Genomic DNA, 27,448 nt, shown 5'->3' with positions numbered 1-27,448 from the left:
TTGAGAGGCAATACTGGAAGTCAGAAATTCCTGGAAGGTTAGGAGAGGGTGATTTTGAGGAAGAGGAGGTGGGTCCCACTGTGACGGAGGACGGAACTGTTCCAGGCTGGGTTCAATTTGGATAGTGTCTTGGGGAGTTGGATCATTAGGAGTAGGATTAGGATCATTTTTCTTCGTGGCAAAGTGATATTTCCAGCAGAGAGTACGGGTGTAGGACAGTAAATCTTTGACGAGGGCTGTTTGGTCAAATCTGGGAGTGGGGCTGAAGGTGAGGCCTTTGGATAGGACAGAGGTTTCGGATTGGGAGAGAGGTTTGGAGGAAAGGTTAACTACTGAATTGGGGTGTTGTGGTTCCAGATTGTGTTGATTGGAATTTTGAGGTTTTGGAGGGAGTGGAGCTGGAAGTGGGAGGTTGAGTAGATGGGAGAGACTGGGTTTGTGTGCAATGAGAGGAGGTTGAGGTTTGCTGGAAAGGTTGTGAAGGGTGAGTGAGTTGCCTTTCCGGAGGTGGGAAACCAGGAGATTGGATAGTTTTTTAAGGTGGATGGTGGCTTGCTGTTCTAATTTGCGGTTGGCCTGTAGGAGGATGCTCTGAACAGCCGGTGTGGATGTGGGAGAGAAAAGATTGAGGACTTTTATTAAGGATAGGAGTTGACGGGTGTGTTGATTGGCTGAGTGGATGTGTAGGTGAAGGATTAGGTGGGTGAGGGCAATGGATTGTTCAGTTTGGAACTGGTATAGGGACTGATGGAAAGAAGGGTTGCAGCCAGAGATGGGAACTTGTGAGGCCTTTGGGGGTGATGCCAAATGTCAGACAAGCCTGAGAAAAAAAAAATGTGGGAGTGTAATGTGGCTAGGGCGAAGGCATGTTTGCGGAGGGAATGTAAATAAAACTTAACGGGGTCGTTGTGGAGTTGTTGTGAGGGTGACATGGTACTAGAAGGTGGAAAGTGTAATATGAGGCTGAAATGAAAATGAAAATAAATATAAAAATATATGGGGAGAGATAAAGGTGAACTAGAAAGCAAATGCAGATCTGGTGTGAAAAAAGGCGAAAAAGTGTTGGTTAGAGCTGGGCTATGTTGATCCTGTGGTGAACTTGTTTAGGTAGATAACGATGTGCATAAAGGTTAGGTGGTTGTGTTGCCGCCAAAACACGTTAAAGAGTGGAGAAATTCGGGAAAATTTCGGAAAGACTACGTGAGGATGTATTAAAAGGACTGGTTTGGTGGTGGCAGATTATGGAAATGAGGCTAACAATTGTCTGATGAAGAAATAATGACGTTAAAACCTGTGGGAAGCGGCTAAAATGATTGGTGATGTGAGAAAAACGGAAATGGAAATAAAGCAAAAGTTATTAAAACTAGCCGAAAAGGTTGTTTAATAGCTGGAAGGAACTGTTTGTGAACTAGAAACGGTGGATTTTATAGCAGCGGTAGTGTTGAAATCGGAAAAAAAATTTTTTGTTTGTTTGTTATGGTTTGGAAGTGGGCTAAGTATTATTACGTATTATTGAGTATATATCGACGGGATAAAATTGTATAGTGGATTACGGTAAAAAGGAGAAGGTGAATACAAAGTGAAACTACTGGCAAAAACAGAAGGAGGAAATAAGATGACAGAAAAGACTTCGAAATGTAACAGTGACAATAACAAACGTAATTGTTGGGTTCAAATTAATGATATGAATATAATAGAGGGAAACATTCCACGTGGGAAAAATATATCTAAAAAGAAAGGTGATGAGACTTACCAAACAAAAGCGCTGGCAGGTCGATAGACACACAAACAAACACAAACATACACACAAAATTCAAGCTTTCGTAACAAACGGTTGCTTCTTCAGGAAAGAGGGAAGGAGAGGGAAAGACGAAGGGATGTGGGTTTTAAGGGAGAGGGTAAGGAGTCATTCCAATCCCGGGAGCGGAAAGACTTACCTTAGGGGGAAAAAAGGACAGGTATACACTCGCGCGCGCGCGCACACACACACACACATATCCATCCGCATATACACAGACACAAGCAGACATTTGTAAAGGCAAAGAGTTTGGGCAGAGATGTCAGTCGAGGCGGAAGTACAGAGCCAAAGATGTTGTTGAAAGACAGGTGAGGTATGAGTGGCGGCAAATTGAAATTAGAAATTAGCGGAGATTGAGGCCTGGCGGATAGCGAGGAGAGAGGATATGCTGAAGGGCAAGTTCCCATCTCCGGAGTTCTGACAGGTTGGTGTTAGTGGGAAGTATCCAGATAACCTGGACGGTGTAACACTGTGCCAAGATGTGCTGGCCGTGCACCAGGGCATGTTTAGCCACAGGGTGATCCTCATTACCAACAAACACTGTCTGCCTGTGTCCATTCATGCGAATGGACAGTTTGTTGCTGGTCATTCCCACATAGAACGCTTCACAGTGTAGGTTCAAGGATTCCGGACTGGAGCAGATTCGTTTGCCACGAAGACCTAGGCTGTAGGGAAGGGACCGTTTGATGTGGAATGGGTGGCAGCTGTCATAATGGAGGTACTGTTGCTTGTTGGTGGGTTTGATGTGGACGGACGTGTGAAGCTGGCCATTGGACAGGTGGAGGTCAACGTCAAGGAAAGTGGCATGGGATTTAGAGTAGGACCAGGTGAATCTGATGGAACCAAAGGAGTTGAGGTTGGAGAGGAAATTCTGGAGTTCTTCTTCACTGTGAGTCCAGATCATGAAAATGTCACCAATAAATCTGTACCAAACTTTGGGTTGGCAGGCCTGGGTAACCAAGAAGGCTTCCTCTAAGCGACCCATGAATAGGTTTGCGTACGAGGGGGCCATCCTGGTACCCATGGCTGTTCCCTTTAATTGTTGGTATGTCTGGCCTTCGAAAGGGAAGAAGTTGTGGGTCAGGATGAAGCTGGCTAAGGTAATGAGGAAAGAGGTTTTAGGTAGGATGGCAGGTGATCGGCGTGAAAGGAAGTGCTCCATCGCAGCGAGGCCCTGGGCATGCGTAATATTTGTGTATAAGGAAGTGGCATCAATGGTTACAAGGATGGTTTCCGGGGGTAACAGACTGGGTAGGGATTCCAGGCGTTCGAGAAAGTGGTTGGTGTCTTTGATGAAGGATGGGCGACTGCATGTAATGGGTTGAAGGTGTTGATCTACGTAGGCAGACATGCATTCTGTGGGGGCTTGGTAACCAGCTACAATGGGATGGCCGGGATGATTGGGTTTGTGAATTTTAGGAAGAAGGTATAAGGTAGGGGTGCGGGGTGTTGGTGGGGTCAGGAGGTTGATGGAGTCAGATGAAAGGTTTGGTAGGGGGCCTAAGGTTCTGAGGATTCCTTGAAGCTCCGCCTGGACACTAGGGATGGGATTACCTTGGCAAACTTTGTAAGTAGTGTTGTCTGAAAGCTGACGCAGTCCCTCAGCCACATACTCCCAACGATCTAGTACCACAGTCGTGGAACCCTTGTCCGCCGGAAGAATGACGAAGGTTTGGTCAGCCTTCAGATCACGGATAGCCTGGGCTTCAGCAGTGGTGATGTTGGGAGTAGTATAAGGTTTTTTAAGAAGGATTGAGAGGCAAGGCTGGAAGTCAGAAATTCCTGGAAGGTTAGGAGAGGGTGATTTTGAGGAAGAGGAGGTGGGTCCCGCTGTGACGGAGGACGGAACTGTTCCAGGCAGGGTTCAATTTGGATAGTGTCTTGGGGAGTTGGATCATTAGGAGTAGGATTAGGATCATTTTTCTTCGTGGCAAAGTGATATTTCCAGCAGAGAGTACGGGTGTAGGACAGTAAATCTTTGACGAGGGCTGTTTGGTTAAATCTGGGAGTGGGGCTGAAGGTGAGGCCTTTGGATAGGACAGAGTTTTCGGATTGGGAGAGAGGTTTGGAGGAAAGGTTAACTACTGAATTGGGGTGTTGTGGTTCCAGATTGTGTTGATTGGAATTTTGAGGTTTTGGAGGGAGTGGAGCTGGAAGTGGGAGATTGAGTAGATGGGAGAGACTGGGTTTGTGTGCAATGATAGGCAGTTGTAGAGTAGTTCACCTGGGACTCGGAGAGTACTGTGGAAGCGTAATCTATCACCCTTTCAGTACCACCCCGATTTTGTACTAGACTGCTTGTATCCAAAAACTGCTACCAGCAGTGTGAAGATCTGTCTCGGCATTCTTGTCATACAATTTTAGAACTGGAGAAGAAGATAGTGCCTCTTTACGGACAAGGAAAGATCTTTCTTGCACTTCGTTGCATGAAAATTTGGCATCTCCCTGCTAAAGATGGCAAGGGATGTGCCTTGGTACCGAAGTTCTTTATGAATCTCTGATAGTATAAGCTCCTTGTGAGAAAACCTCTTACATCACTAATGTGCTGAGGAGTTGGACAACCTGTGACTGATCTTATTTTCTCCAGATTGGGACAGACTCAATCGTCATTTACTAGGTGCTCCAAGGTTTTTATTTTTTATACAACGAAGAGGCACTTTCTCGGATTCTGTTAGAGACCTGTTGTTTGTTTGTACTTCAGCATGGTTATCAGTCAACTTAGATGTTATGCATATGTCTTTGGGATAACGACAATGTTGTCTAGGCAGCAAAGACACATCATCTATTCCAGGTGGTAAAGCTAGTTGTGCACCCTAAATTCGAAGGGTTTCACCCAGTAACACTCCATATTGAACTGGCAAATTGGTGTTTTATCATGAGCTGTTTGAGCTGCCCTTTCTCCACACTGCCTTTGAAGGCATCCAAAAATTGATGCAGGGTGGCTATTACTCACTGTGTTGTTCTTCGCTCAGGCCAGACCCTATGGGCAGTTAGATAGTAGCTTCCTCGTCTGTGTTGCATGTAGTGGTAGTGGTACAAGATTCTTCGTTAATGATACTAATCTGCTCTTTCTTGCTGTCTCATGTGCACATACATTTAGGGACAAATTGTGGCTGCTCTTGACATTTAGTGATCCAGAGTTCTCCTTCACCACAAGGTTCTCAATCGTCATTGGCATTTAGATTTATTTGTGAATATGAGTAGCTTCTTGCTTTTGACAAAAACTTTACATTTTAATTGTGCATCTTGGTTGATGACTGGAACATGTGTTGTTGACAGTCGTGAAATAACAATATCTTCAACAGTAAACAACCACCCAGTGCAATCTATGGTACAGGTGCTTGTTTGGAATATCTTCGTCTGTCTGGAGCTCTGATCTTTCACAGTCAATGATTGCTATTGATGGCAGCAAAAAGTCTCGTTTGAGAATAACATCATCACTACCGTATGTCATAACAACAGATTCAAAGGCCTGTGTTGTGTCATTGATAGTTATTCTCACAGTATATGTTCCTGTTGGCTGGACACAAATCCCATTTATGACTGTCAGCACAACTGTTTCCACATCACAGACCATAATCTTCTTCAGCTGGTTGTGGTAAGCATTTGACATTGCAGGAAAAGAAGCCCCTTAGACAGTAGTGCCCTGACTTGTTGTGCATTGATGATCAAGTCACTGAGATTTCCTGTCATCTTGGTAACTGTTGTCAGTGGACAATTTTAATCTGTAGTGGTCTTACCATCACAGATGGTTGCCTCACTTAGTTTTTCTGAATTCAGCAGCTAGGTTAGTGGCTGGTACTTAAGTGCATGGTGCAGCGATGAGCCATCGCCGACTATAATCATTTGCAGTTGACTGGCATGAATAGGATTGTTGTGATGGTTAACATCTTGTGGCATGTTCCTGTTCTTCAGTTGTCCTTCTGTGAAGGGGTCTTGCTATTGATTCTCACCAAATGTTTTCATCAAGAACCTTCCTGAAATGATTAATACTAAATAACAAATAATTGCTCACATCAGCTTTGAACTGACGATCCGCAGCATGCCAGCCAGTGATGCTAACAGATACACTACACTGCATGCGCCACAGCTCGCGGCAGTGTAATGATGCTGAAGAGAAATGTGCTGTATGATAATTTCCAGTCATCGTGAGATCACATGTTGACAGCACTAATGATAGAAAACCTTTAATTGTGCTGTGCTCAGGGTTTATGTTGAAGCCATGTACTAATACATTCAGTAGCTATATTAATTTGTGATTGTGTTCATTACTTAGCTCTCATACCTGTTCTCTGCCTTACCAGGAAGCAGAGCAGAAACGATTAGAATTAGAAATGCAGAAACGCAGAGAAAGAATTGAGAGATGGCGAGCAGAGAGGAAGAAGAAGGAGCTGGAGATTACAAAGAAGGAAATCAAAGGAAACCTACTAGGTGGGAGATATGTTTTTCTCTTCTTTATTCACACATATAAAATTAATTATAATTATTATTTGTGCTGAAACTTCCTGGCAGATTAAAACTGTGTGCCGGACCGAGACTCGAACTCGGGACCTTTGCCTTTGCCTTTGCCTTTGCCTTTCGCGGGCATGTGCAAGTTCGAGTCTCGGTCCGGCACACAGTTTTAATCTGCCAGGAAGTTTCATATCAGCGCACATTCCACTGCAGAGCGAAAATCTCATTCTGGAAACATTCCCCAGACTGTGGCTAAGCCATGTCTCCGCAATATCCTTTCTTTCAGGAGTGCTAGTTCTGCAAGTTTCGCAGGAGAGCTTCTGTTAAGTTTGGAAGGTAGGAGACGAGGTACTGGCAGAAGTAAAGCTGTGAGGACGGGGCGTGAGTTGTGCTTGTGTAGCTCAGTTGGTAGAGCACTTGCCCGCGAAAGGCAAAGGTCCCAAGTTCGAGTCTCGGTCTGGCACACAGTTTTAATCTGCCAGGAAGTTTCATGTCAGCGCACACTCCGCTGCAGAGTGAAAATCTCATTCTGGAATTATTTGTGGTGTTCATAGTATTAGGAGCAGCAGTTTTTGTAGCTAACATTTTTAAAAAGTAATAAAGGTCCATTGTAGATAAACTCTTTGGTTTTTATTTGGAAGTAGAAGTCTCTGTAAGGCAAATTCTTTGATGTGATCACTGTAATTTATTTATTATTTGTTAACAATTATTTAGGTTTCTTTTTAACCACAGTGAGTTCAATAACAACAATATGAAAGTAATAGACTGCTACTGGTCACATAGAAGAGACATTGAATCTCAGCCATGCACAATGAAAAAGACTTATAAAATATTTAATTAAGACACAAATGAATTACAGACATTGGCTGAGAGTGGGCTTTGATTTAAATCAAAGGGAAAGTTGAAAATTTGTGCTGGGCCGGGATTCAGACCTGGGTCTCCTGCTTACTAGGCAGGTGCTTTGACCATTGAGCCATTCAGACACAGTGGTCATTGCAAGTGCACTGACTGCCGTAGCACGCCTCCTGTCAGACCCAAATTCTCAACTTATAAACACAACATTAATGTAGTGCCCTTTGCCCATTATCCTCATTACTTGTGGCATTTCTCAGATTCCCGTAAGAGCTAGTATGTGGTATGCACCTGCGCAGAAGAGATCATTGGCTGTCATCATCTTAATTATGTATATGTGGTGTGTGTTCTTTCAGTATCAGTGAAAAGCCATGAGTAAGTAGGGTACTGGATAAGGGGAACTACAGTGGTAGTGACTGGGTAAGTTGAGAATTTGGGTCTGACAGGAGGCGTGCAATATAGTCGTCCGTGCAGTTGCAGTGACCACTGAGTCCAAACGACTCAGTGTTCAGAGCATCTGCCTAGTAAGGAGGAGACTCAGGTTCAAATGGTGTTTTCGACAGTCTGGCATAAATTTTCAACTTTCCCCATTGATTTCAATCAATTCCCACTCACAGCCAATGTCTGTAATTCCTTTGTGTCTTAATCCAAAAGTGGCTACTGGATCAAAATTTGCCATTTCTTTAGGACATGTCTGAATGAACAGACACCACATACATATTTAAAGTTTTGGACAGAGTCCTTCTTCTGAAGTAGAAAACACACAAATATTCACACAAGCATCACTCGTGCAGATATGGCTGTTGTCTCCAGGTGCTCTGCTGGAGGTAGTGGCCACGTATGTATGAGTTCTTGTGCGAATGTGTATGTATTTTCTTCTTTGGAAGAAGAACTTTGTCCATAAGCTTAAATATTTTAGCAGTCTTTTTCATTGTGCCTATCTGCAAGTCGACACCTTCTCCATGTGGCTAGTAGCAATCTATCCTTTCCATATTGTTGTTGTTTTTCTGACCGGGACTTGGCGAACATTGTGATGGCAGTAACAGCCATTTAATTTTTTCTAGTGCATTATTTTCTACATTGTGCCATCTTTTTAAACTATAAGATGATCAAAAAAATTCTGTTCAAAGGCTGTACAGCCCAGAATCAGTATTGCAATCAGACAAAATCGCCATTAGCATTGAGGGTGACATCTCACGTGGTTGAAGATACCTATTTGGTAAAAAACCATGTCCTGCTGTGTGAATAAGTCCGTAACTGCCTGTTGCATATCCTCATCCGACAGGAAGCATTGGCAGTTCAAGTCCTTTTTTGAGGAATCGTAGGTGTGATTATCACACGGGGAGATATCAGGAATATAGGACAGATGCTCAGTTGTCTCCCACTCCAGCTGGTGCAACTTCTGCTTTACAACATTTACATTATGGGGATGCACATTATCATGAATCAGCAATACCCCTTTGGAACTTGGCACCCATTCCACAGTGGTTGTTTTTGATGGAAATGCTGCCCCATATGCATTCTTCATTCTCTCGTGCTTGTCTACTGGTGTTTGTCCTTTGGCAGATAAGATGGATGTTCACAAGAAATGGCAAAACAACAATTCGGAAGAAGCCAGAAGACAGTGTAGAAAACTGAACAGTGATGTAGCAGGGCTAACTGACGAGTTAGAGAAGATTGAATGAGGAAACAATGTGAGGCATTAGAAGAATTGGAAAAGAAAGAAAAACTGGAAGAAATGTACAGAGCAGTGAAATCTGTAGTAAAAAGGGAAATTAGCAAATAACGAATGTTAAATAAACATTAAAGAAGACAATATGTATAGAAAAGGAGGAGAAAGGGATGGATTATGTGTAAGAGTTGTACAGCGCACAGGCTGATGTCATGAGACTGGTTTTGGAAGATGAAGGGGAACAGAATCAAGAAGACTGAAGTCCTAAGGTATTGAATTGGGGATTGTAGAAACTAGATGAAGAATTGTGGAAGGAGAAAGCATTGAGCTGTGACAGAATACCATCTGAGGCATTGAAAGTCTTAGGTCCAAATTCAGTAACAAAATTCAGTGCCCTGCAAAATAATGTAAAGACTATAGGATATTTAGTATTATCAGTCGTGTTACACATTCCGTAGCAAGAGTGATACTAAGGAAAATTGACTAAAATACTGGGGAAGACCAGTTTGGATACAAAAAGGGTAAAGGAACAAGAGATGATATAGGTTGTTTGAGAATGACTAGAAAGAGGATGATAGAAATGGACAAGGAGGTGTGTATTTGGTTTATATGCTGGGAGAATGCATTCAGTAGAGTCATCTGTAGTATATTGTTGAGAATTTTAAAAGATATTGGAATAGACTGAAAAGATAGAAGGTTAATAGAGGAAAATGTGATAGTAAGAGTAGGTCATGAGGAGACAGAAGAAACGAGCATTGAAAGAGGTGCAAGATAAAGATGTTCACGTAAAGTGTTCAATATATATAGAGAAGAAGCTATAGATATGGCCGTAGAGGATGCAAGATGCATTATAATTGTGGTGTCACCGCCAGACACCACACTTGCTAGGTGGTAGCCTTTAAATCGGCCGTGGTCCGGTAGTATACGTCGGACCCGCGTGTCGCCACTATCAGTGATTGCAGACCGAGCGCCGCCACACGGCAGGTCTAGAGAGACTTCCTAGCACTCGGCCCAGTTGTACAGCTGACTTTGCTAGCGATGGTTCACTGACAAATTACACTCTCATTAGCCGAGACGATAGTTAGCATAGCCTTCAGCTACGTCATTTGCTACGACCTAGCAAGGCGCCATTATCATTTGCTATTTATCTTGTGATGCATGTACCGTCAGACCGATGTTCACCAATTATGGATTAAAGTTAAATATTCCAGAAGCTACGTACTATTTTTGCTACTATAAAGACCTTGTCATTTTCCAGACCTCACGCCATCCTGCGTGAGCTTAAACGCTTGACTTTCGGCTATCTCATAGGGGCTTGGCTGTCTTGCCAAGCCACAACAATAATATTATAATTGGGGGGTGGGGGTGTAAGGATAAAGCAGTACTTACGGAAACAGAAGAGCTGCTACAGAAGGTGTTGAATAGCTTTGCAAGAAGGGACATTAGGTATGCAGTGAATTTAAATATAGGAAAGACAAAAGTGATGAGAATAAGCAAGAAGGGAGACGGAAAAACGATAGAACAAGTTAAGTAATTTCTGTACCAGGGGAGTTCAGTGACATGGAAAGGAAGCTGCACAGAAGAAATGAGGAAGAGGATATCTATTGGAAAGTGAGCATTCGAAAAGGTGAAGAAGTTAATACCAGCTAGAATAATTCCAACGGAGCGGAGGAAAAGATTTGCTAAATGTTGTGTGTGGCATGTAGTGTTGTGCAGCACTGAATCATGGACAGTTAAAAAGAAAGAAGAAAGGAAGTTTTGAAGTATGGTTGTGGGGAAGAATGCTTAAGGTGAAGTGGACTGACAGACTTAATAATAAGAAAAAGAGGGGGTGAAAGAAGATAACTAGAAGTGATTAGGAAGGAGGAAAGAAGTGTTGGCTGGAACATATATTGTGTATGAATTGTCTGCAACAAAGAATTGAATTATAGAAAGAAAAGTGGAAGGAATGAGAGAAAGAGAATTGGAATGGTGGACAACATTACAATAAACACACACATTAACAGATGAAGAAAGATGCTCAGAACAATACACAATCGAGAATCTCCAGTTTAAACCTGCCATAAGATGGATGCACTAAAGAAAGAAGAGAACATATCTGTAATAATGCATTTCAACTGTCAGTGTTCAAGCAAAATGATAAAAAGGCACCAGAGTTGCTTTTAAATGAGTCAGTGGAAATATTTCCTGTAGAAACACCACACATATTCCACACTCTGTTTTTGCACTGGCATGCAGGCATTTTCACAGTGATACAATCTAATAGGCAGTTGAGGAAACAAATGTAACAAATCACTATGTAGTGAGCCATTGTTGAAAATGGTTTCTTAAATCAATATTCGGCAAATAACCGGAGAGAACTTCTGAGAGAGTAGCAGAACTTAGATTCACCCGTAAGACAAATCTACTTTGAAAAGTGGGCAACTCTGTACTTCTTTATAAGTGCTGCTTACATATATCTGAATACTTTAATGAGTTCATATGAATGGTTTTAAGGTATTTTTATGTTACAGCTAATCTTCCAGTACCGGCAAAGAAGTGGACACTGGAAGATGATAGTGATGAGGAAGAAGAAAAACAAGACAAACAGGAAAACAAGGAAAATAAGGAAAATAAAGAAGAAGGTGAAGCTGAAGCTGAAGCTGAAGTGGAGGATGAAGTAGATCCATTAGATGCTTTTATGAAGGTAATAAGAAGGTGAACCACATATATAATCATCTTACACCCTTGTATCTAGAAGGGAATAAATCATTGTAAACAGTAGTATCACATTTCAGTATTTTCATTCAATATCTGAAATTTATTACTATATTAAACCAATTATAAGATAAATATAATAGAGGGAAACATTCGACATGGGAAAATATATCTAAAAACAAGGATGATGTAACTTATCAAACGAAAGGGTTGGTATGCTGATAGACACACAAACAAACACAAACACACACACAAAATTCGAGCTTTCGCAACCTAAGGTTGCTTCATCAGGAAAGAGGGAAGGGGGAGGAAGGACGAAAGGATGTAGGTTTTAAGGGGGAGGGAAGGACGAAAGGATGTAGGTTTTAAGGGGGAGGGTAAGGAGTCATTCCAATCCCGGGAGCGGAAAGACTTACCTTAGGGGGAGAAAAGGACAGGTATACGCTCGCGCGCGCGCCCACACACACACACACACACACACACACACACACACACACACACACAAGCGGACATATCTAAAGGCAAAGAGTTTGGGCAGAGATGTCAGTCGAGGCGGAAGTGCAGAGGCAAAGATGTTGTTAAATGACAGGTGAGGTATGAGCGGCGGCAACTTGAAATTAGCGGAGGTTGAGGCCTGGTGGGTAACGGGAAGAGAGGATATAAGGGCCTAAGATTGCAAGTGGGTAACGGGAAGACAGGATATATTGAAGGGCATAAGATGGGAACTTGCCATCTTATGCCCTTCAATATATCCTCTCTTCCCGTTACCCACCAGGCCTCAACCTCCACTAATTTCAAGTTGCTGCCGCTCATACCTCACCTGTCATTCAACAGCATCTTTGCTTCTGTACTTCCGCCTCGACTGACATCTCTGCCCAAACTCTTTGCCTTTACATATGTCTGCTTGTGTCTCTATATGTGCGGATGGATATGTGTGTGTGTGCGAGTGTATACCTGTCCTTTTCTCCCCCTAAGGTAAGTCTTTCCGCTCCCGGGATTGGAATGACTCCTTACCCTCCCCCTTAAAAATCACATCCTTTCGTCTTTCCCTCTCCTTCCCTCTTTCCTGATGAAGCAACCTTAGGTTGCGAAAGCTCGAATTTTGTGTGTGTGTTTGTGTTTGTTTGTGTGTCTATCAGCATACCAACGCTTTCGTTTGGTAAGTTACATCATCCTTTTTCAATTATAAGATAAGGTTTTTCCCCAAATTCTTCCATTAAAAAAATGCCTGGTGGTCTTATGTTCACAGATTAAGCTATTGCTGCCATGGACAACATTCTTACACTGTTTATAGATTAATATAGGGGTCATCTTACATTTACAGATGAAGCTTCAGTTGTTGGGATCATGTGCAGACTTATTTTGAAGAATTCGAAAGGCAAACAATACTTGCATTTGAACTGGCTCAAAATTTCCCAACACGCTGAAGTGCTCTATATAGTATCGACTGTGCTCATTCAATCATAGGACATTTAACTCACATGGAGCTAGTGCGAGGGATATGCAAGTAACTATGAACTAGCCACTATATTGCTCTGCTTGAAAGTTGACAATTTTGTGAAATACAGGAGGAAATAGCATTCAATATTTATGCTGACTTTTAAGTAAAAGTAACATTTAAAGGCCAAAATTACTTGACTCTGATCTCAAGTCAGTATTTTATTTGCTTATCAGAGACTATATTGATTTACCAAGTGGGTTGCAATTGAGAAATTTGGTCACTGTTCACGTATTAGAATACCAAGTAAATGTTTACCAGATTTTAACCAGTTCTAGAACAATATGGTGACATTCAGATGAAATATGAAAGAAAGTTAATCCAGAATTAAATATCTAACAAAGGAAATAGATCTTATTAAATTGGCTGTAATTGTTATCGTGAGAATAAGTTGCAGTAGCAAGACCCATTGTTGAGATAATACCAATGTAAGCCATTAGATTGTGGGACAAGCGAAAGTTTAAGAATTGCGATCATTTATTTATATATTATTTGCTGTTGTTATGCATGACCAGCACCCAAAAAGGTGTTGCAGTCAGTGTTTCACAGTTGCTCAAGCACAGCACTATGTTCGCGTTGGAGGGGGAACAGTGGCACCAGTTTGGTTCAGAACTAGGATGAGTGCGGGGAGGGGAGTGGTTATCGGGCAACTGAATTTGTCATGCTGCCAACCGTGAGAATGTATACTGCTTTTTATGAACATCTACCACATTCAAACTGCAGTTTACCTGAATCTGTTTGTAACTGGACAGACACTTGATAATTCTTTTATTAGTGAGAAAATTGCACTCAGATTGATCATTAACATACAATTATTTTAGTCAATCTTCATTCGCTTTGTGGAATTCATTGTTAATGCATATTTTTTGGTGAAACCCATGTATTTAAAGCCTTATTGTGAGATGTCTACGGTTCCTACATTTTCTGGCCCAGCTGTCATCCAACATGGCTGGTATGCTGTAGAACTCCAAGTCTATCTACAGTGTGTTAACTGTAAGACGGCAGAGTTATGAGGGGAGTGCGGGGAGAGGAGGAAGCAAGCATCGGCTGGCGAGGGGAGAGGAGCCGTTGGGGGGGGGGGGGGGGGGGGGAAGGCACGCCTACCAGTTGCAGTGCTGGCACTGCAAATTGCGCATCATGCTTACACGAAAGCAGACAAAAGGCTTGGAAGTAAAACTCGCCTTAAATGTTTGTAAACGAAACTGAAATCGTCATGTACATTAAAATCTATATATATAAAAATGAATGTATGTATGTTTGTCTACCATGCGCTCACAAACCATTCATCCGATAATTTTGCGAGCATCGCTACGTAATACTGGTTTCCATCTAACCGTAGGCCTACCGGTAGGGGTTGTTGGCGACTCCCAAGATGGGCCAGCAACTGCCTCTTCGCTCATTTTGAAAATATTTAGCACAACTGCACAATAAAAACACGCAGAACAGTACAGCGCAAAACAATAACGAAGCAGACGACAATGGCTACCTTGTACAACACAGTCAGCTACATAATGTTGGCAGCAGTCGAAACTACGTGCCTACCGAAGCCTCACGACGTTTACTGTCTTCTACCGATTCAGGACTAGGGAGAGGTCTGCCATCTAAAAGTTTACACACTGTACATCTACATCAACACTATACAATTAACACTTAAATGGCTGGCAGAGGGTTCTTCGAACCACCTTCAGGCTATTTCTCTACTGTTCCATTCTCTAACAATGCATGGGAAAAATAAACATTTAAATCTTTCTGTATGAGCTCTGATTTCTCGTATTTTATGATGATGATCATTCCTCCGTATATAGTTTAGTGACAATAAAATATTTTCACATTCAGAGGAGAAGGTTGGTGATTGAAATTTCATGAAAATATCTCGCTGCAATGAAAAAGGCATTTCTTTTAAAGATTGACACCCCAACTCGCAAATAATGTCCATGACTTTCTCTTCCATATTTCGTGATATTGAAAAATGAGCTGCCCTTCTGTGGACATTTTTAATGTCTTCCACCAATCATATCTGGTAAGGATTCCATATCACACACCAATACTCTATCAAAGGATGGACGAGCCTAGTGTAGACAGTCTCCTTAGTAGGCCTGTAGCACTTTCTAAGTGTTCTGTCAATAAAAAACAGTCTGTGGTTTGCTTTTCCCCACAACATTATGTATGTGATTATTCCAATTTAAGTTGTTTGTAATTGTAGTTCCCAGGTATTTAGTTGAATTGATAGTCTTTAAATTTGTTTGTTGTGTAACTGAAATTTTAACAGATTTCTTTTTGTAGTCATGCAGATGACCTCATAGTTTCCTTATTGAGAGACAGTTGCCACTTTTCATGCTAAACAGATATTGTGTCTATGTCTTTTTGTAATTGGTTTTATCTTCTGATGCCTTTACTAGGTGGTAAATGACAGTATCATCTGCAAACAATCTAAGGGGGCTGCGCAGATTGTCTCTTAAATCATTTATATAGATTTGGAACGGCAGAAGAGACCTGTAACACACTCTTGAGGAACACAAGATATGACTTCTGTTTTACTCTATGATTTTCCATTGACTACTCTGACTGTTTTGACAGGAACTCACGAGTCCAGTTGCACAACTGAAGTGACACTCCATAGGCACGCAATATGGTTAGAAGTCTCGTGTCAGAAATGGTGTCAACAGCTTTGTGAAAACCTAGAGATATGCAGTCAGTTTGAGATCTCGTGGCGAAAGCACTCATTACTTCATGTGGATGAAGAGCTAGTTGTGTTTGACATGAACGATGCTGACTGTGTGTCAGTAGATCTTTACCTTTGAGGTGATTCAGAATGTTCAAACATAGCATATGTTCCAAAATCCTGCTGCAAATTGATGTCATTAATATCTGTCAGTAATTCATTGGATTAGTCCTATTTCCTTTCTTCAGTATTGATGTGACCTATGCAACTTAGCAGTCGTTTGGTATGGATCTTTCGTCAAGTGAGTGGTTGTCTATGATTGTTAAGTATAGAGATATTGTATCAGCATATTCTGAAAGTAACATAATTGGTATACTATCTGGACTGGAAAACTTGCCTTTAAAAGTGATTTAATCTGTTTTGCTACACTGAGGATATCTACTTCTAAGTTACTGATGTTGGCAGCTGTTCTTGATTCGAATCGTAGAATATGTAATTGTCTTCTTTGTTGAAGGAATTTCGGAAAGCTGTGTTCAGTAACTCCACTTCAGTGGCACTGTCATTGCTAATACTACCATTGGTATTGTGCAGCGAAGCTGTTGATTGTCTCTTGCCATAGGCCTTTGTATATGATCAGACTCTCTTCGGATTTTCTGTCAGATTTTTGAGACTTGAGTTCCACTGTGGAAGTTATTAAAAGCATCTCACATTGAAATCTGCACTAAGTTTCAAGCTTCATAAAACGTCATCAGTCTTGGAGATTTTGCATCCTTTTAAATTTAGCATGCTTTAATTTTTTGCTTTTGTAACAGTGTTCTTGCCTATTTTGTGTACAATAGGGAATTGGTAACATCCTTTATTAATTTATTTAGTGTAAATTTCTCATTTGACACACTTTACTTTTCATTTTATGTTTACATTTGGTGGACTTGAATATTGCAGTGGTCATTGTAGCTACGACCACCTTGTGGTCACTAGAACTACTCAACAACTGAATCATCTGAGTTGGGAAGTTGATAAGAGGAACCAATTATTAATTTATTTACGTTGTGACTTTTCATTCCAGTTGTCAAGTATAACCTCACAGGAAAACACTCTTAGGTCCTTGTAAATTGCAGCTGAACTTACCTCCGCCTTTAGCTAGCTTTCAGTACCTCCGGTTCTTTCCCAACACAGAAGACAGTTTACAATTAATACAATACTTACTGTTAGTATGTCTATTCTCTTCCTATGTTCATCCTGCACCCTTTCAGTCTAAAGCCCTTTCTGTAATTTCCTGAGACCTTCTAACCTAAAAAACTGCCCTGTCCATTCCACCCTGTCCCTGCTAACAGCGTAGCCACCTCCTGTGTGTAGTGGACCCCTGACCTTTTAAGCAGAACACGAAGCCTCCCCACCCCATTGGTGCAACTCGAGAAATCTGCTACCTACATTGTTGCAGAATTGCTTGAGTGTCAGATTCAGACTCTCCAATCAACTCTGTACTAGAGGCCACAGTCAGTCTTGTTGACGATGCTACAGATGGTGAGCTCTGGCTTGATCCTGCAAGACTGGCAGCTTTACCATTTCAGCTAGTTGCCTGAAACTAAAGAGAATCTCTTCCAGTCCCTAGTGACCCACATCGTTAATACCGATATGAGTCACCACCTACAGTTGATGTGCTCTTCATGGCTTTGTTTCATGTCTGGAATGACTTTTCGTAGTATAAACACAGAGTGCACACTGGCTTTACTGGATTTCTTCCTCTCCTTAGCAGCTAATTTCCAACGGCCCCCATATGTGTCTGACATAGGGGCTCCCAACTACCAGTAATTCCACCTCTGTGAATGCTCAGATCTTGCAGGCCGAGAAGTGTCCTCTGGAAATCAGGCATCAGACACCAACCAATCAACAAGAGCAACAGCAAAGTAACTGATTTTATGACATTTTTTGAGTTACTAACCAGGAGCGAATTATAGTTTCATCTGTGTGCTTTGATAGTTTAGTTTTTGAATTTTTGTGTGTTAATTTAATATTTACCAGGCACAGTAGTCGCATTTTCATTTGTGTCGAAAAGCAACTGATTTTACGAGTTCCTAAGCAGGAGCGAATTATTTAGTCTTACCTTATGTGCTTTGGTAGTTTAGTTTTGAATAATTTCTGCATGGTAATTTAATTTTTATTTCCCACTGTTCTTGTGTTTTGGTCAGTGTCTACGGTAGACTTCTGCAGTGCGTGTCAGTAGTCATATGTTTGTCTGTTTAGTGTAGTTTTCCACTGTCTTTATTGTGGCCAAGGACTGTGCTTGCTGTGTGCGATGAGACCTGAGTTGCTGACACTCAGCTCTCAACTGCAGGCTGTGTTGGCTTCGGTTACACAGCTTGAGGCTGCAGTGGATGGACATCACAGTTGTGGGGATCCAATGGACATCTGTCATGACCCACAACTCTGCCGATTGGTCTGCACTGGTGGCCAGCCCAGTTACTGCTCACAATGAGGTTGACCCCCCACCCGTGTTTGAGTGGGAGGTCACTTCAGGACGTGGCGGGCTGCATAAGACTTCCTGTGGGGTTGAATGTAAGGTGTCCCCGGTTAGTCTTTGGCTGACAGTGTCCCTCTGCCAGATGCAGTCACTTGCCCTGTTTCAGAGGAACCCTGTCAGCCTGCAAGATCCGGGCAGTCATAAAGGCTGGGGTTATTGGTGGTTGGGAGCTTCAGTGTTAGGTGCATTATAGGGCTCCCTAGTGGTACGGCTGCCAAGAGAGGAAGAAAGCCAGTGTGCACTCCGTGTGCATAGTGGGTGGAGTCGTTCCAGACATAGACTGAATCCTTCTGGATGCCTTGAAGAGTGCAGGGTGCAGCCAACTGCACTTAGCAGCTGATATTGGTACCAGTGTTGCTTTGGGTTGTAAGAGATTCTTTCAGATTTCAAGTGGATATCGGAAGGGGTAAAGGCTGCCAGTCTTGCCTGCGAGGTGAAAGCAGAGCTCTCCATTTGCAGCACAGTCAACAGGACCAATTGAGAACCTCGGGTACATAACCGAGAGGAGGGGCTGAATCAGAGGCTCAGACAGTGCTGTGACTGTGTAGGCTGCACATTCTTCGACTTGTGCCGTAAGATAGTGGGCATTCAGGTTCCGCTAAATAGGTCAGGAGACGGCTACACGGGTAGCATTTGTGGCTTGGACTGGATGGTTTTTTTAGGTTAGAGGGTCTTGGGAAAACACAAAACAGGCTTCAGTCTTGAAGGGTGCAGATCGAACACAGGAAAAACATAAATCTAGGAACCATTGGTATAATAGCTCTAAGTTGTCATAGCTTTGTTGGGGAAGTACCAAAGCTCGAAGTACTAGAATGCACGGATGCTCAAATCATTATAGGAACTGAAAACTGGCTGAAGTTCAGCTGAAATTTTTGTGAAGGATCTAACATTGTTCAGAAGGGATAGTCTAAATACAGTTGGCAGTGGTGTATGTGTTACTGTTAAAAGTACTATATCTTGTAGCAAAACTGAAGTAGATAATTCTTCTGAGTTAGTGTGGGTAGAGGTCAACGGGAATAAAATAATAGTTGGATCCTTTTACCGACCTCCCTACTCAAATGATACAATTGGTGAAAGGGTCAAAGAAAACTTGAGTCTAATTTCAAACAGGCACCCAACTCATACAATTATAGTTGTGGTGAATAGTAAACAGTTATGAAAACACAGTTGACCTCTTACTAACAAATAAGCCTGAGCTAATAACGAGCATCAAAATGAATACAGGCATTAGTGAACACATGGTTGTCATAGTGTACTGAATACTATAGCTCCCAAATCCACCAAAAATAAATGAAAAATATATTTATTCAAAAAAGTAGTTTCACACCTTCCTGAGAGAGAATCTCCACTCCTTCCAATTTAACAATGTGAGTGGAGACCAGATGTGTGGCATGAATTCAGAGAAATAATGTCAATGGCAATTGAGAGATGTATACCAAATAAATTAACAAATAATGAAGTTGATACCCTATCTTACACAAAACAGGTCAGAACAGTGTTGCAAAAACAATGGAAAAAAAGCATGCCAAATTTAAACACTTGCAAAATTCCCAAGATTGGTTATCTTTTACAGAAGCCCAAAATTTAGTGTGGACTTAAGTGTGAGATGCTTTTAATGGTTTCCATAAAGAAAGTTTTTCTCAAAACCTGGCAGAAAACCGAAAGAGATTCTGGTCATGTGTAAAATATGCTAGCGACAAGATACAATCAATGCCTTCTCTCCATGATAGCAATGGAAATTTTATTGATGACAGTGCCGCTAAAGCAGAGTTACTTAACACATCCTTCCGAAATTCCTTCAAGGAGGAAGACAAAGTAAATATTCCAAAATTTGAATCAAGAACAGCTACCAACATAAGTAACTGAGAAATAAATATTCTTGGAGTAGTTAAACACATTAAGTCACTTGATAAAAGCAAGTCTTCCAGTCAGTTATGTCCCTTCAGAATATGCTGATGCAAGAGCCTCCATACTTAAGTCATGTACAACCACTCACATTATGTAAAATCCATATCCATATCCAGAGACTGGAAAAGTGCACAGGTCACACTAATATTCAAGAAAGGCAATAGGAGTAATCCAATAAATTAGATAGTAATCCAATAAATTAATAGTAATATTAACATCGATATGCAGCAGGATTTTGGAACATAAATTGTGTTCGAACAATATGAATTACCTTGAAGAGAAAATGGTCTATTGACACATATTCAACATGGATTCAGAAAACATCCTTCTTGTGAAACACAACTAGCTCTTTACTCATGGGAAGTGTTGACTGCTATCAACAATGGATTTTCAAATCAGAGTTCGCACAGGAAAATGTAGGTGTTTTTTTTCCATGCGCGGTTCAAGAGTGGAATAATAGAGAATTAGTGTGAAGATGGTTTGATGAGCCCTCTGCCAGGCATTTAAGTGTGATTTGCAGAGTAGCCATGTAGATGTAGAACAGCGCAAACAACTGCATCTGACTTAAGATCTTTTTCAACCACTGATAGCGTCTTAAATGTGTTTGTCAGATAAACTGAGAAGGCTTCCTGAACGGTCCTCCGGAAAGTCTTTCGCTGCCTGCCGCAACTGTCGCAGTAGTGGACCAACTGGGGGACGTGAGGGATATACTGGATGCACCTTGCAGCCCAATATCCGGGTCCCCACAGTGATGTCCATTGGCAACAGCCTCAAGCTGTGTGATTGAAGCCAGCACCACCTGGAGCTGTGAATGAAGGGTCATGAACTCCGCTCGCATCTGAAAGTAGCAATCACAGTCCTTGTACATACTAAAGATGTCAGAGATATAGGCTAGACAGTTATTGAAGCGCAAAGCTGTGGGTACAAACACACTGCTGCTGCAGAGACGGTAGCTGCGCTCAGCTAATGAGTTTGTCATTTTTAACTGACTGCTCACATGAAAACAAACACCTGTCGTGATACAGACAGCTGAAGTAACACTACACAATCTTCTTCTTCTGGTCTATGGTCCTTCCATAGTTCCTCCGTACTGGAGTATTTAGGATTTTCCATTTATATGTTGTCTAGACCTGCCACTTTCTTGTTTTTTTTTCTTTTTTTATTGCTTGTCTGACTTCCTTAGTTATTATTAATTCAAAGCTGTGCACAGTCTCCGTTGCTTCAATTTTTTATGCCTTGTCTTTTTTTCCTGTCTGTTCAGTATTTCTGAGAAATGTGTTTCCGATGTATCCAGATGGATATGTGCTCTTATGGGTGAAACTGTCTTCCTCATTGCTGTGAATGAATCTGATTTTGCACCCATTTGTTAATTTTCTTGCCGCCTCCTCGATGTATTCCGCATGTCTTGTCTGAGTGTTTTTGCTATGTGTAGTATCTACAGGATTTCTTTCCTTTCTCTGAAGCATTCTTGGTCAAACCATTTTTGTGCTTTTCGTCTTCTGTTGATTTTTGTGGCTCTTCTGTGGTTATTTTCAGGCTTCTTACAGTTTTTCTTCTTACATTAGTGTCTTTTCTCTTTCAATGTTATCTTTGTTTTGCTCTATTATTCCCTGTTGTATTTTTCAGGGGTGTTCCAATTACTTCTTTTCTCGGTTGTGGTGTGTTGATATGGAAACTTTTCATTGTTGGGAAATATTTCCTTATGGGAGCTGTTACTGAGGACCGTAATAATTCTTGTTTGTTGAAGTGTCTTCCTTTACAAAAGACTGGTTCTGCAGTGACCTATGTATATTGGTATTTCTTTTTTATTTTCTAGTCTGAAATCTTCCTCTTCTAGTGTTTCTAGCAGTATGTTTGCCTTGGCATTCTGCTTATCAATTCTTCACAATTCTACACTTAAGACCTCAACTAGTATAACATTTGTGTCATTGGAAAAATGAAAGTTATTTTGTGCATTCACTTACGAACAACACTGGACTGAAAAGGGGTACCACTGATCCTGAATCCAGAAGCTACACTAATGAAGGAAAAGGAAATAATTAATGGTCTCCAGCCCACTAGAGTAATTTACATCCAAAATCCTGTACAAGATGATGGTAAAGAAAAACGTGCATTATTAAACACTGACGTGGCAACTGAAGGTTGTCACATTTTTTGACACTAATGTAATGATAACTGAGAAGTCACTCTTACATTACGTTTATCATTAAATTTTGGAAAAAAAGGTACAATCGAGTAATGATTTGAAAATGTGCAATTAAACTGTATGTTAGTATTGAACTTCGTTACGTGAACAGTGACTTTCAGTGACCTCAACGTAACATCATCAAAGAAATTTAGAAAAAAAAAAAAGCAAGCACTTTTACTTTGCTGTTATTTATTTTGCAAATTGAATTTCAAATTATTATCTGAACAACTGAGCCTTTTTTACTGACTTGAACAGAAATAATAGAATACGTACCAAACCAGTCAGTCATGTGCTTCAAGCTATATGTAAAATAAATAAAACTCCCGCACTCTTAATTTGGGCATTTCTTTAGATTTGGATTTTTTCCAGTGATTGATTCTCAAACTTGAAAAATGAAATTGCTTTACTTTACTCGTATACTGAAGCCTCTGTTGCACAACAGTTAATTGAAAGTAGACTGAGGCTGAAATTCTTAAAAGTGAAATATTCATTAATAAACTGGCTGTAACTATTCAGTTTGTTTCTTATGGCACTCGGTTAGCATATAAGAGGGGTGGGTGGGGGAAGGAACAAGGGCCCTGCTTGGTAATAATGTGTAAGCCAGTGAGGACACAATCACCCTGAGTTTAACTGATTATTATTTAAATAAATTGTATTAATCAAATCACATTTAGTTGTGCTGCTGGGTTATCTGTTAATACTGTCTACCAATTAACAGTCTTACTTCAGTGCTTGGCATACGACGAAACTCTGAGCTGACGATGAATCTGTGTAGCTGGAACTGCTGCTGTTGTTGAAGACGGTAGCACCTTGTGGAGCACGGCTAATTACAGGAATGGGCAATCGTAATTAATACAGCGTCTTCCACCCGTCCACTGTCCTTACTCCTGCTACTAGTCATCTGGCCGGCGCGCATACATGATGCTGCTGAAATGGTACGCTCTACTGCGAGAGCGTTAACACCACACTTTTGCTCACTACAAGCGCTGTAATCTGTCCCCCTCTCTCCACGCGGTCCGTGCAACAGCTCCCTACCCAAAGATTTCACAACGCACAAGCACTGCTATTATCGTTGCTAGTCGATGCAAATAACAATTCCTTTGGCTTTTTCCCAGAGCTTATAAGTTTCACAGTAAAACACGGATAATGTCAACAGACTTCTACCTAAATTTACACATACAGCGAAGTAATGTCCTTACTTATTGAAAGAAAGCATTTAAATTACAAATATTTACGTACAATTCAGCAAAAAAAAAATTATATATCGGTAACAGGTGCCATTAATCCCACATTTTCGGTGTTACATATGGAAGAGCACAACTGTGTGGAAACCACTATTTTCATGCAAGATGGGCATCTCCTCATGTTGCTTGCCCAGTGAAAGATCTGCTTAATGTGACCTTCCACGAACATATCTCCAGAGGTTTTCCAGATCCATGGGTTGCAACATCACCTGATCCGAATCCATGTGACTCTTGGAGATATGTAAAAGAATGTGTTTGTCAGTAACATGTTTGGTCTGTACCTGATATGAAGGCAAGTACATAGGAACATGTTACTCAGATTCCACCGCAACTGCTGTGAGCAACTGTTGATCATATACACTACGTATGCAGCGTCTTACCAACATCTCTGGTGCTCATATTGAACTAATTGTGTAAACAGCGGATTATAATAAAATCAACATTATGCCTTTATCACCTGGATGATGCCTTCTGCCCACATCCTGTTCCTATTCCATTAAATATGAAAACATTTTTACAACTCTTTCTTGTATCTGGTGTCCAAAATTGAAACCAATTTTTTTCCAGAATAAATTGGTCCTGCTTTAATGCAGACCCACACTGGACCTCTTTGTGTAGCTGCAATTTAATTATAACCACTCAGTACATTTGGAGCACAGTATTGTATGGTAGTGAGTCATGGAGTGTGGGAAAAATGAAAAAAAAGTGAATTGAAGTATTCTATATCTGGTGCTGTAGAAAGACGTTTATAAGTGCACTTATCAGATAAGAAATGTGGTGGTTCTCCACAGAATTGGCAAGGAGAGGAATGTGGAAAATACTGAGAATTAGAAGAGACGAGGATAGGACGTGTGTTAAGACATCAAGAAACGACTTCACTGGTATTTGAGGAAGCTGTAGAGGATGAAAACTGTAGAGGAAGTCAGAGATTAGGATATATCCAACAAATAATTGAGAACAGTGGGTGTAAGTGCTACTGGGAGGTGAAGAGTTTGGGACGGGAGATGAGTTTGCGTTGGGCCACATCAAACCGACCAGAAGACTGCCGATGAAATTAAAACAGTGATATGCAGAGATGAAGAGGCTTGCACACAGTGAAGTAGCATGGAAGGGTACATCAAACCCCTCTTGGGACTGAGGACCACCACCACCACAACAACAACAACAACAGCAGCAGCAGCAGCAGCAGCAGCAACAACAACAACAACAGAGGCACGCTGACTCATGAAATCTTGAATTTTAAGTTCACAAAAATGGTTACATCTAAATGAAGAGAGAAATTGCATGTAACTACACTGGTGTTGAACAAAGGGAAGCTCATTTAGAACCTTATTTGAAGAAAAATGCATAGGTTATATACAGGTGTCAAAAGTAAGGACGACTAAAGTTCAAGAGTAGGGATGTGAGCTATAGTTTTTCTGAATATCAAATATGTAGTGAAAGAAAAAAAAAATAAGATGACAAGCATAAAGTGTAATTAACAAAATTTGTCAAGAACAAAGACAAAATGTGAGCCAAAGAGAAATAAAAAAGGTAATAATAGATAATGTGCCAAAAAAAGTATGCAAAAACAACAAATTAAGAGAAGAATCAGGCATAAGAAGTTAGCAAAAGACAGAGAAAAAGATGGAAAGAAAAGAAAGAAATAGGACTGGAACAAAGAAGGAAAAAAGACAAAGGATGACAATCTTATGCAAGTTAAGTTTGGCTGGAAGTCAAAGTGAAGTGTATATGTTTAGGTACTTTTAGTCTCCAGTTTTCAGTGCTTAGTTGCCGTTATGCTAACGTAAAACACTGTTTAAAACTGCCAGTATCACTGACTTGTAATTTACATTTCTTACATATAATTTCTTATTGCTTCTACCCATGCATTCTGAAACAGTTCGCAATAGATTTTTTCACTGGCTGTGCTTTACAGAGTAGCCCATCAAATAGGTGTGAACCATAAAATAAAAATGTGAGGTTGATAGTATCTGTGGTCTGCTTTATCATGAACATTGCGTGAATGTTGACAGCTCATCTTGTAGATATGAAGAGCATCTTGAGCAATTTGATCTCTTTAAAAGGCATGGAAGCCACACTTCAGTTATCAAAGTTTGTAAACAAATTCTACTCTAGAGTAATATTGTGACATAGTCTTGTCCTTTTATACAATAGGGGGAGGGGAGGGGGGGTCTGCTTGAAACAGAAACATTCTCAGAGAATTATGTGCCTACTTAGATTGCACGCTGTGCATGACCCTGAAAAATATCAACATGGAGAGCTGTGACAAGGGCCTGTCCAAATCGTCTGGGTACTATTTTCAGTACTGCGTGTCCTGTATGTGCTCAACGTTTGGTTTTGTTTTGGGGTTAACACCAAAAGTCAAGATCAAACAGTGAAATAAAAGGCAAGATGTTAAGTTTGATAGGTTGTTGCAAATTGTAGGAGTATCTCTGTTTTACTATGTTCCTTTTCATCATACATATTCCCCATTATTTGACATATTTCTTTGGTTAGTTGTTCTGCTCCCCTTTCAACTTATTGAAACCTTTAGTGTTTCCCTCATACCATCCCATTGCTTCTGCAAAAATATGTTATTTGCTCCCTGCACAGGAGCCCAGTAGCTCCACAGTACATGTAAAGGGAAATATGATTGTGGGTAAACTGTGATGCAATTAAATGTTGCCAATCCGTATGTCTACTAGAATCAGACTACTGTTGCAGACATTTTTTGTGTAACTCTTTCTGTTATACTCTCTTTTGTTACTTACTACACTTTAAGTTTTAACAGTTTTGCTTTATGTTCATGTATTCCTTTGAAAGTGATCTTGTTTTTAGTTTAACTTTCTTGCTTTTAGTAATGCAATATCAGCTGTGATTTAGTACTAAGAACTTATGGTTGGTTGTTTAAGTGTTGTATGACACTTATTCTACTTTTGTTTTTGCAGGGTGTTCAAGAAGAAGTAAGAAAAGTAAATAAACTAGACAGCAAAAAACCAGATGGGAAACCTGGCACAGTAGTTAACAGCAACACCACAGGTGTTGTCATAATGACTGGTGTGGCAAAAAAGAAGGTTGACAAAAAGAAGGGAGAGTTGATAGAACAGAATCAAGATGGCTTAGAGGCAAGTAGGAGTAATGGTTTTTTCAAGATATATTTTTTTATTTTTATCTTAAGCAGTCCAGTGACATTCACAAATATGAATCACTTGATTCTAATTGATTGTAGTTTGATTATTTATTCAATCAATTTGATTAACTTCATCACAGATTGCATCAGCTTAAAATGGATTGTTGTGGATTCTCCTTTGAATCCTTCCCCATTAGTTCATTTTTGTAAGAAGACAAGAGTTTGGTACTTATTTGCAGAACAACTAATGTACAGTTCTGATTTATTTACATGCTAATAATACACTCAAGAACAACTAAATTAAATGGATTTATGTATCAGAATGTAGTGTCCCCTTTTGTCCTAATGACAGTGATAATGGCGATATTTCAAAGGAGATTTCCTGATCCATAAGAGATCAGGTGCCACCGATAACTCATGAAGATTGGGCCACCCATAACTCATGAAGAATGCTCAGAGCTGGGTCCAAGACACACATTTTGCTAAACGACACTCCCGTGAGCTCAGCAGAATAGAGTTCAGATCACCTGAGAGTGGGAAGGGAGATTTACACACAAGCACTATTCTGTCCATGGAGTGTTACTTGAACTGTTAACACAATTAGGGATAGTGGGTTGACAAATTGTCTTACAAAAGCTACAAACTGTGTTGGAGTGTTGTAGGTGAAAAAATGGATGCAACTAACCAGTCAGCAGGTTCTTGTATTATTTACTATTGACAGACATAGCCTAACTATTCAACCAGTTCGCTGGTATTGTGTGCCATGTCCATTCTTCACACAACTGTCACATCAACACCCAGTATGAGATCTGCAGACATCCTGAATGTATGCCAAGCTGAAGTG

General features: G+C 40.7%; 1 protein-coding gene across 1 annotated transcript in view; it reads left to right on the top strand.

Moving 5' to 3' along the window:
* The window catches only part of LOC126456887 (probable ATP-dependent RNA helicase DDX46), a 169,110-nt gene that overhangs the window by 26,383 nt on the left and 115,279 nt on the right, over positions 1–27,448 (top strand). The window contains exons 5-7 of the mRNA XM_050092717.1: positions 6,103–6,229; positions 11,288–11,460; positions 26,423–26,599. Coding sequence (XP_049948674.1) covers positions 6,103–6,229; positions 11,288–11,460; positions 26,423–26,599 — 477 coding nt within the window. The remainder of the gene's footprint in view (positions 1–6,102; positions 6,230–11,287; positions 11,461–26,422; positions 26,600–27,448) is intronic.

The sequence above is a fragment of the Schistocerca serialis genome, chromosome 2 (assembly GCF_023864345.2).
Source record: "Schistocerca serialis cubense isolate TAMUIC-IGC-003099 chromosome 2, iqSchSeri2.2, whole genome shotgun sequence".
Taxonomy (NCBI): Eukaryota; Metazoa; Arthropoda; class Insecta; order Orthoptera; family Acrididae; genus Schistocerca; species Schistocerca serialis.
This window is presented reverse-complemented; position numbering and strand designations above follow the sequence as displayed.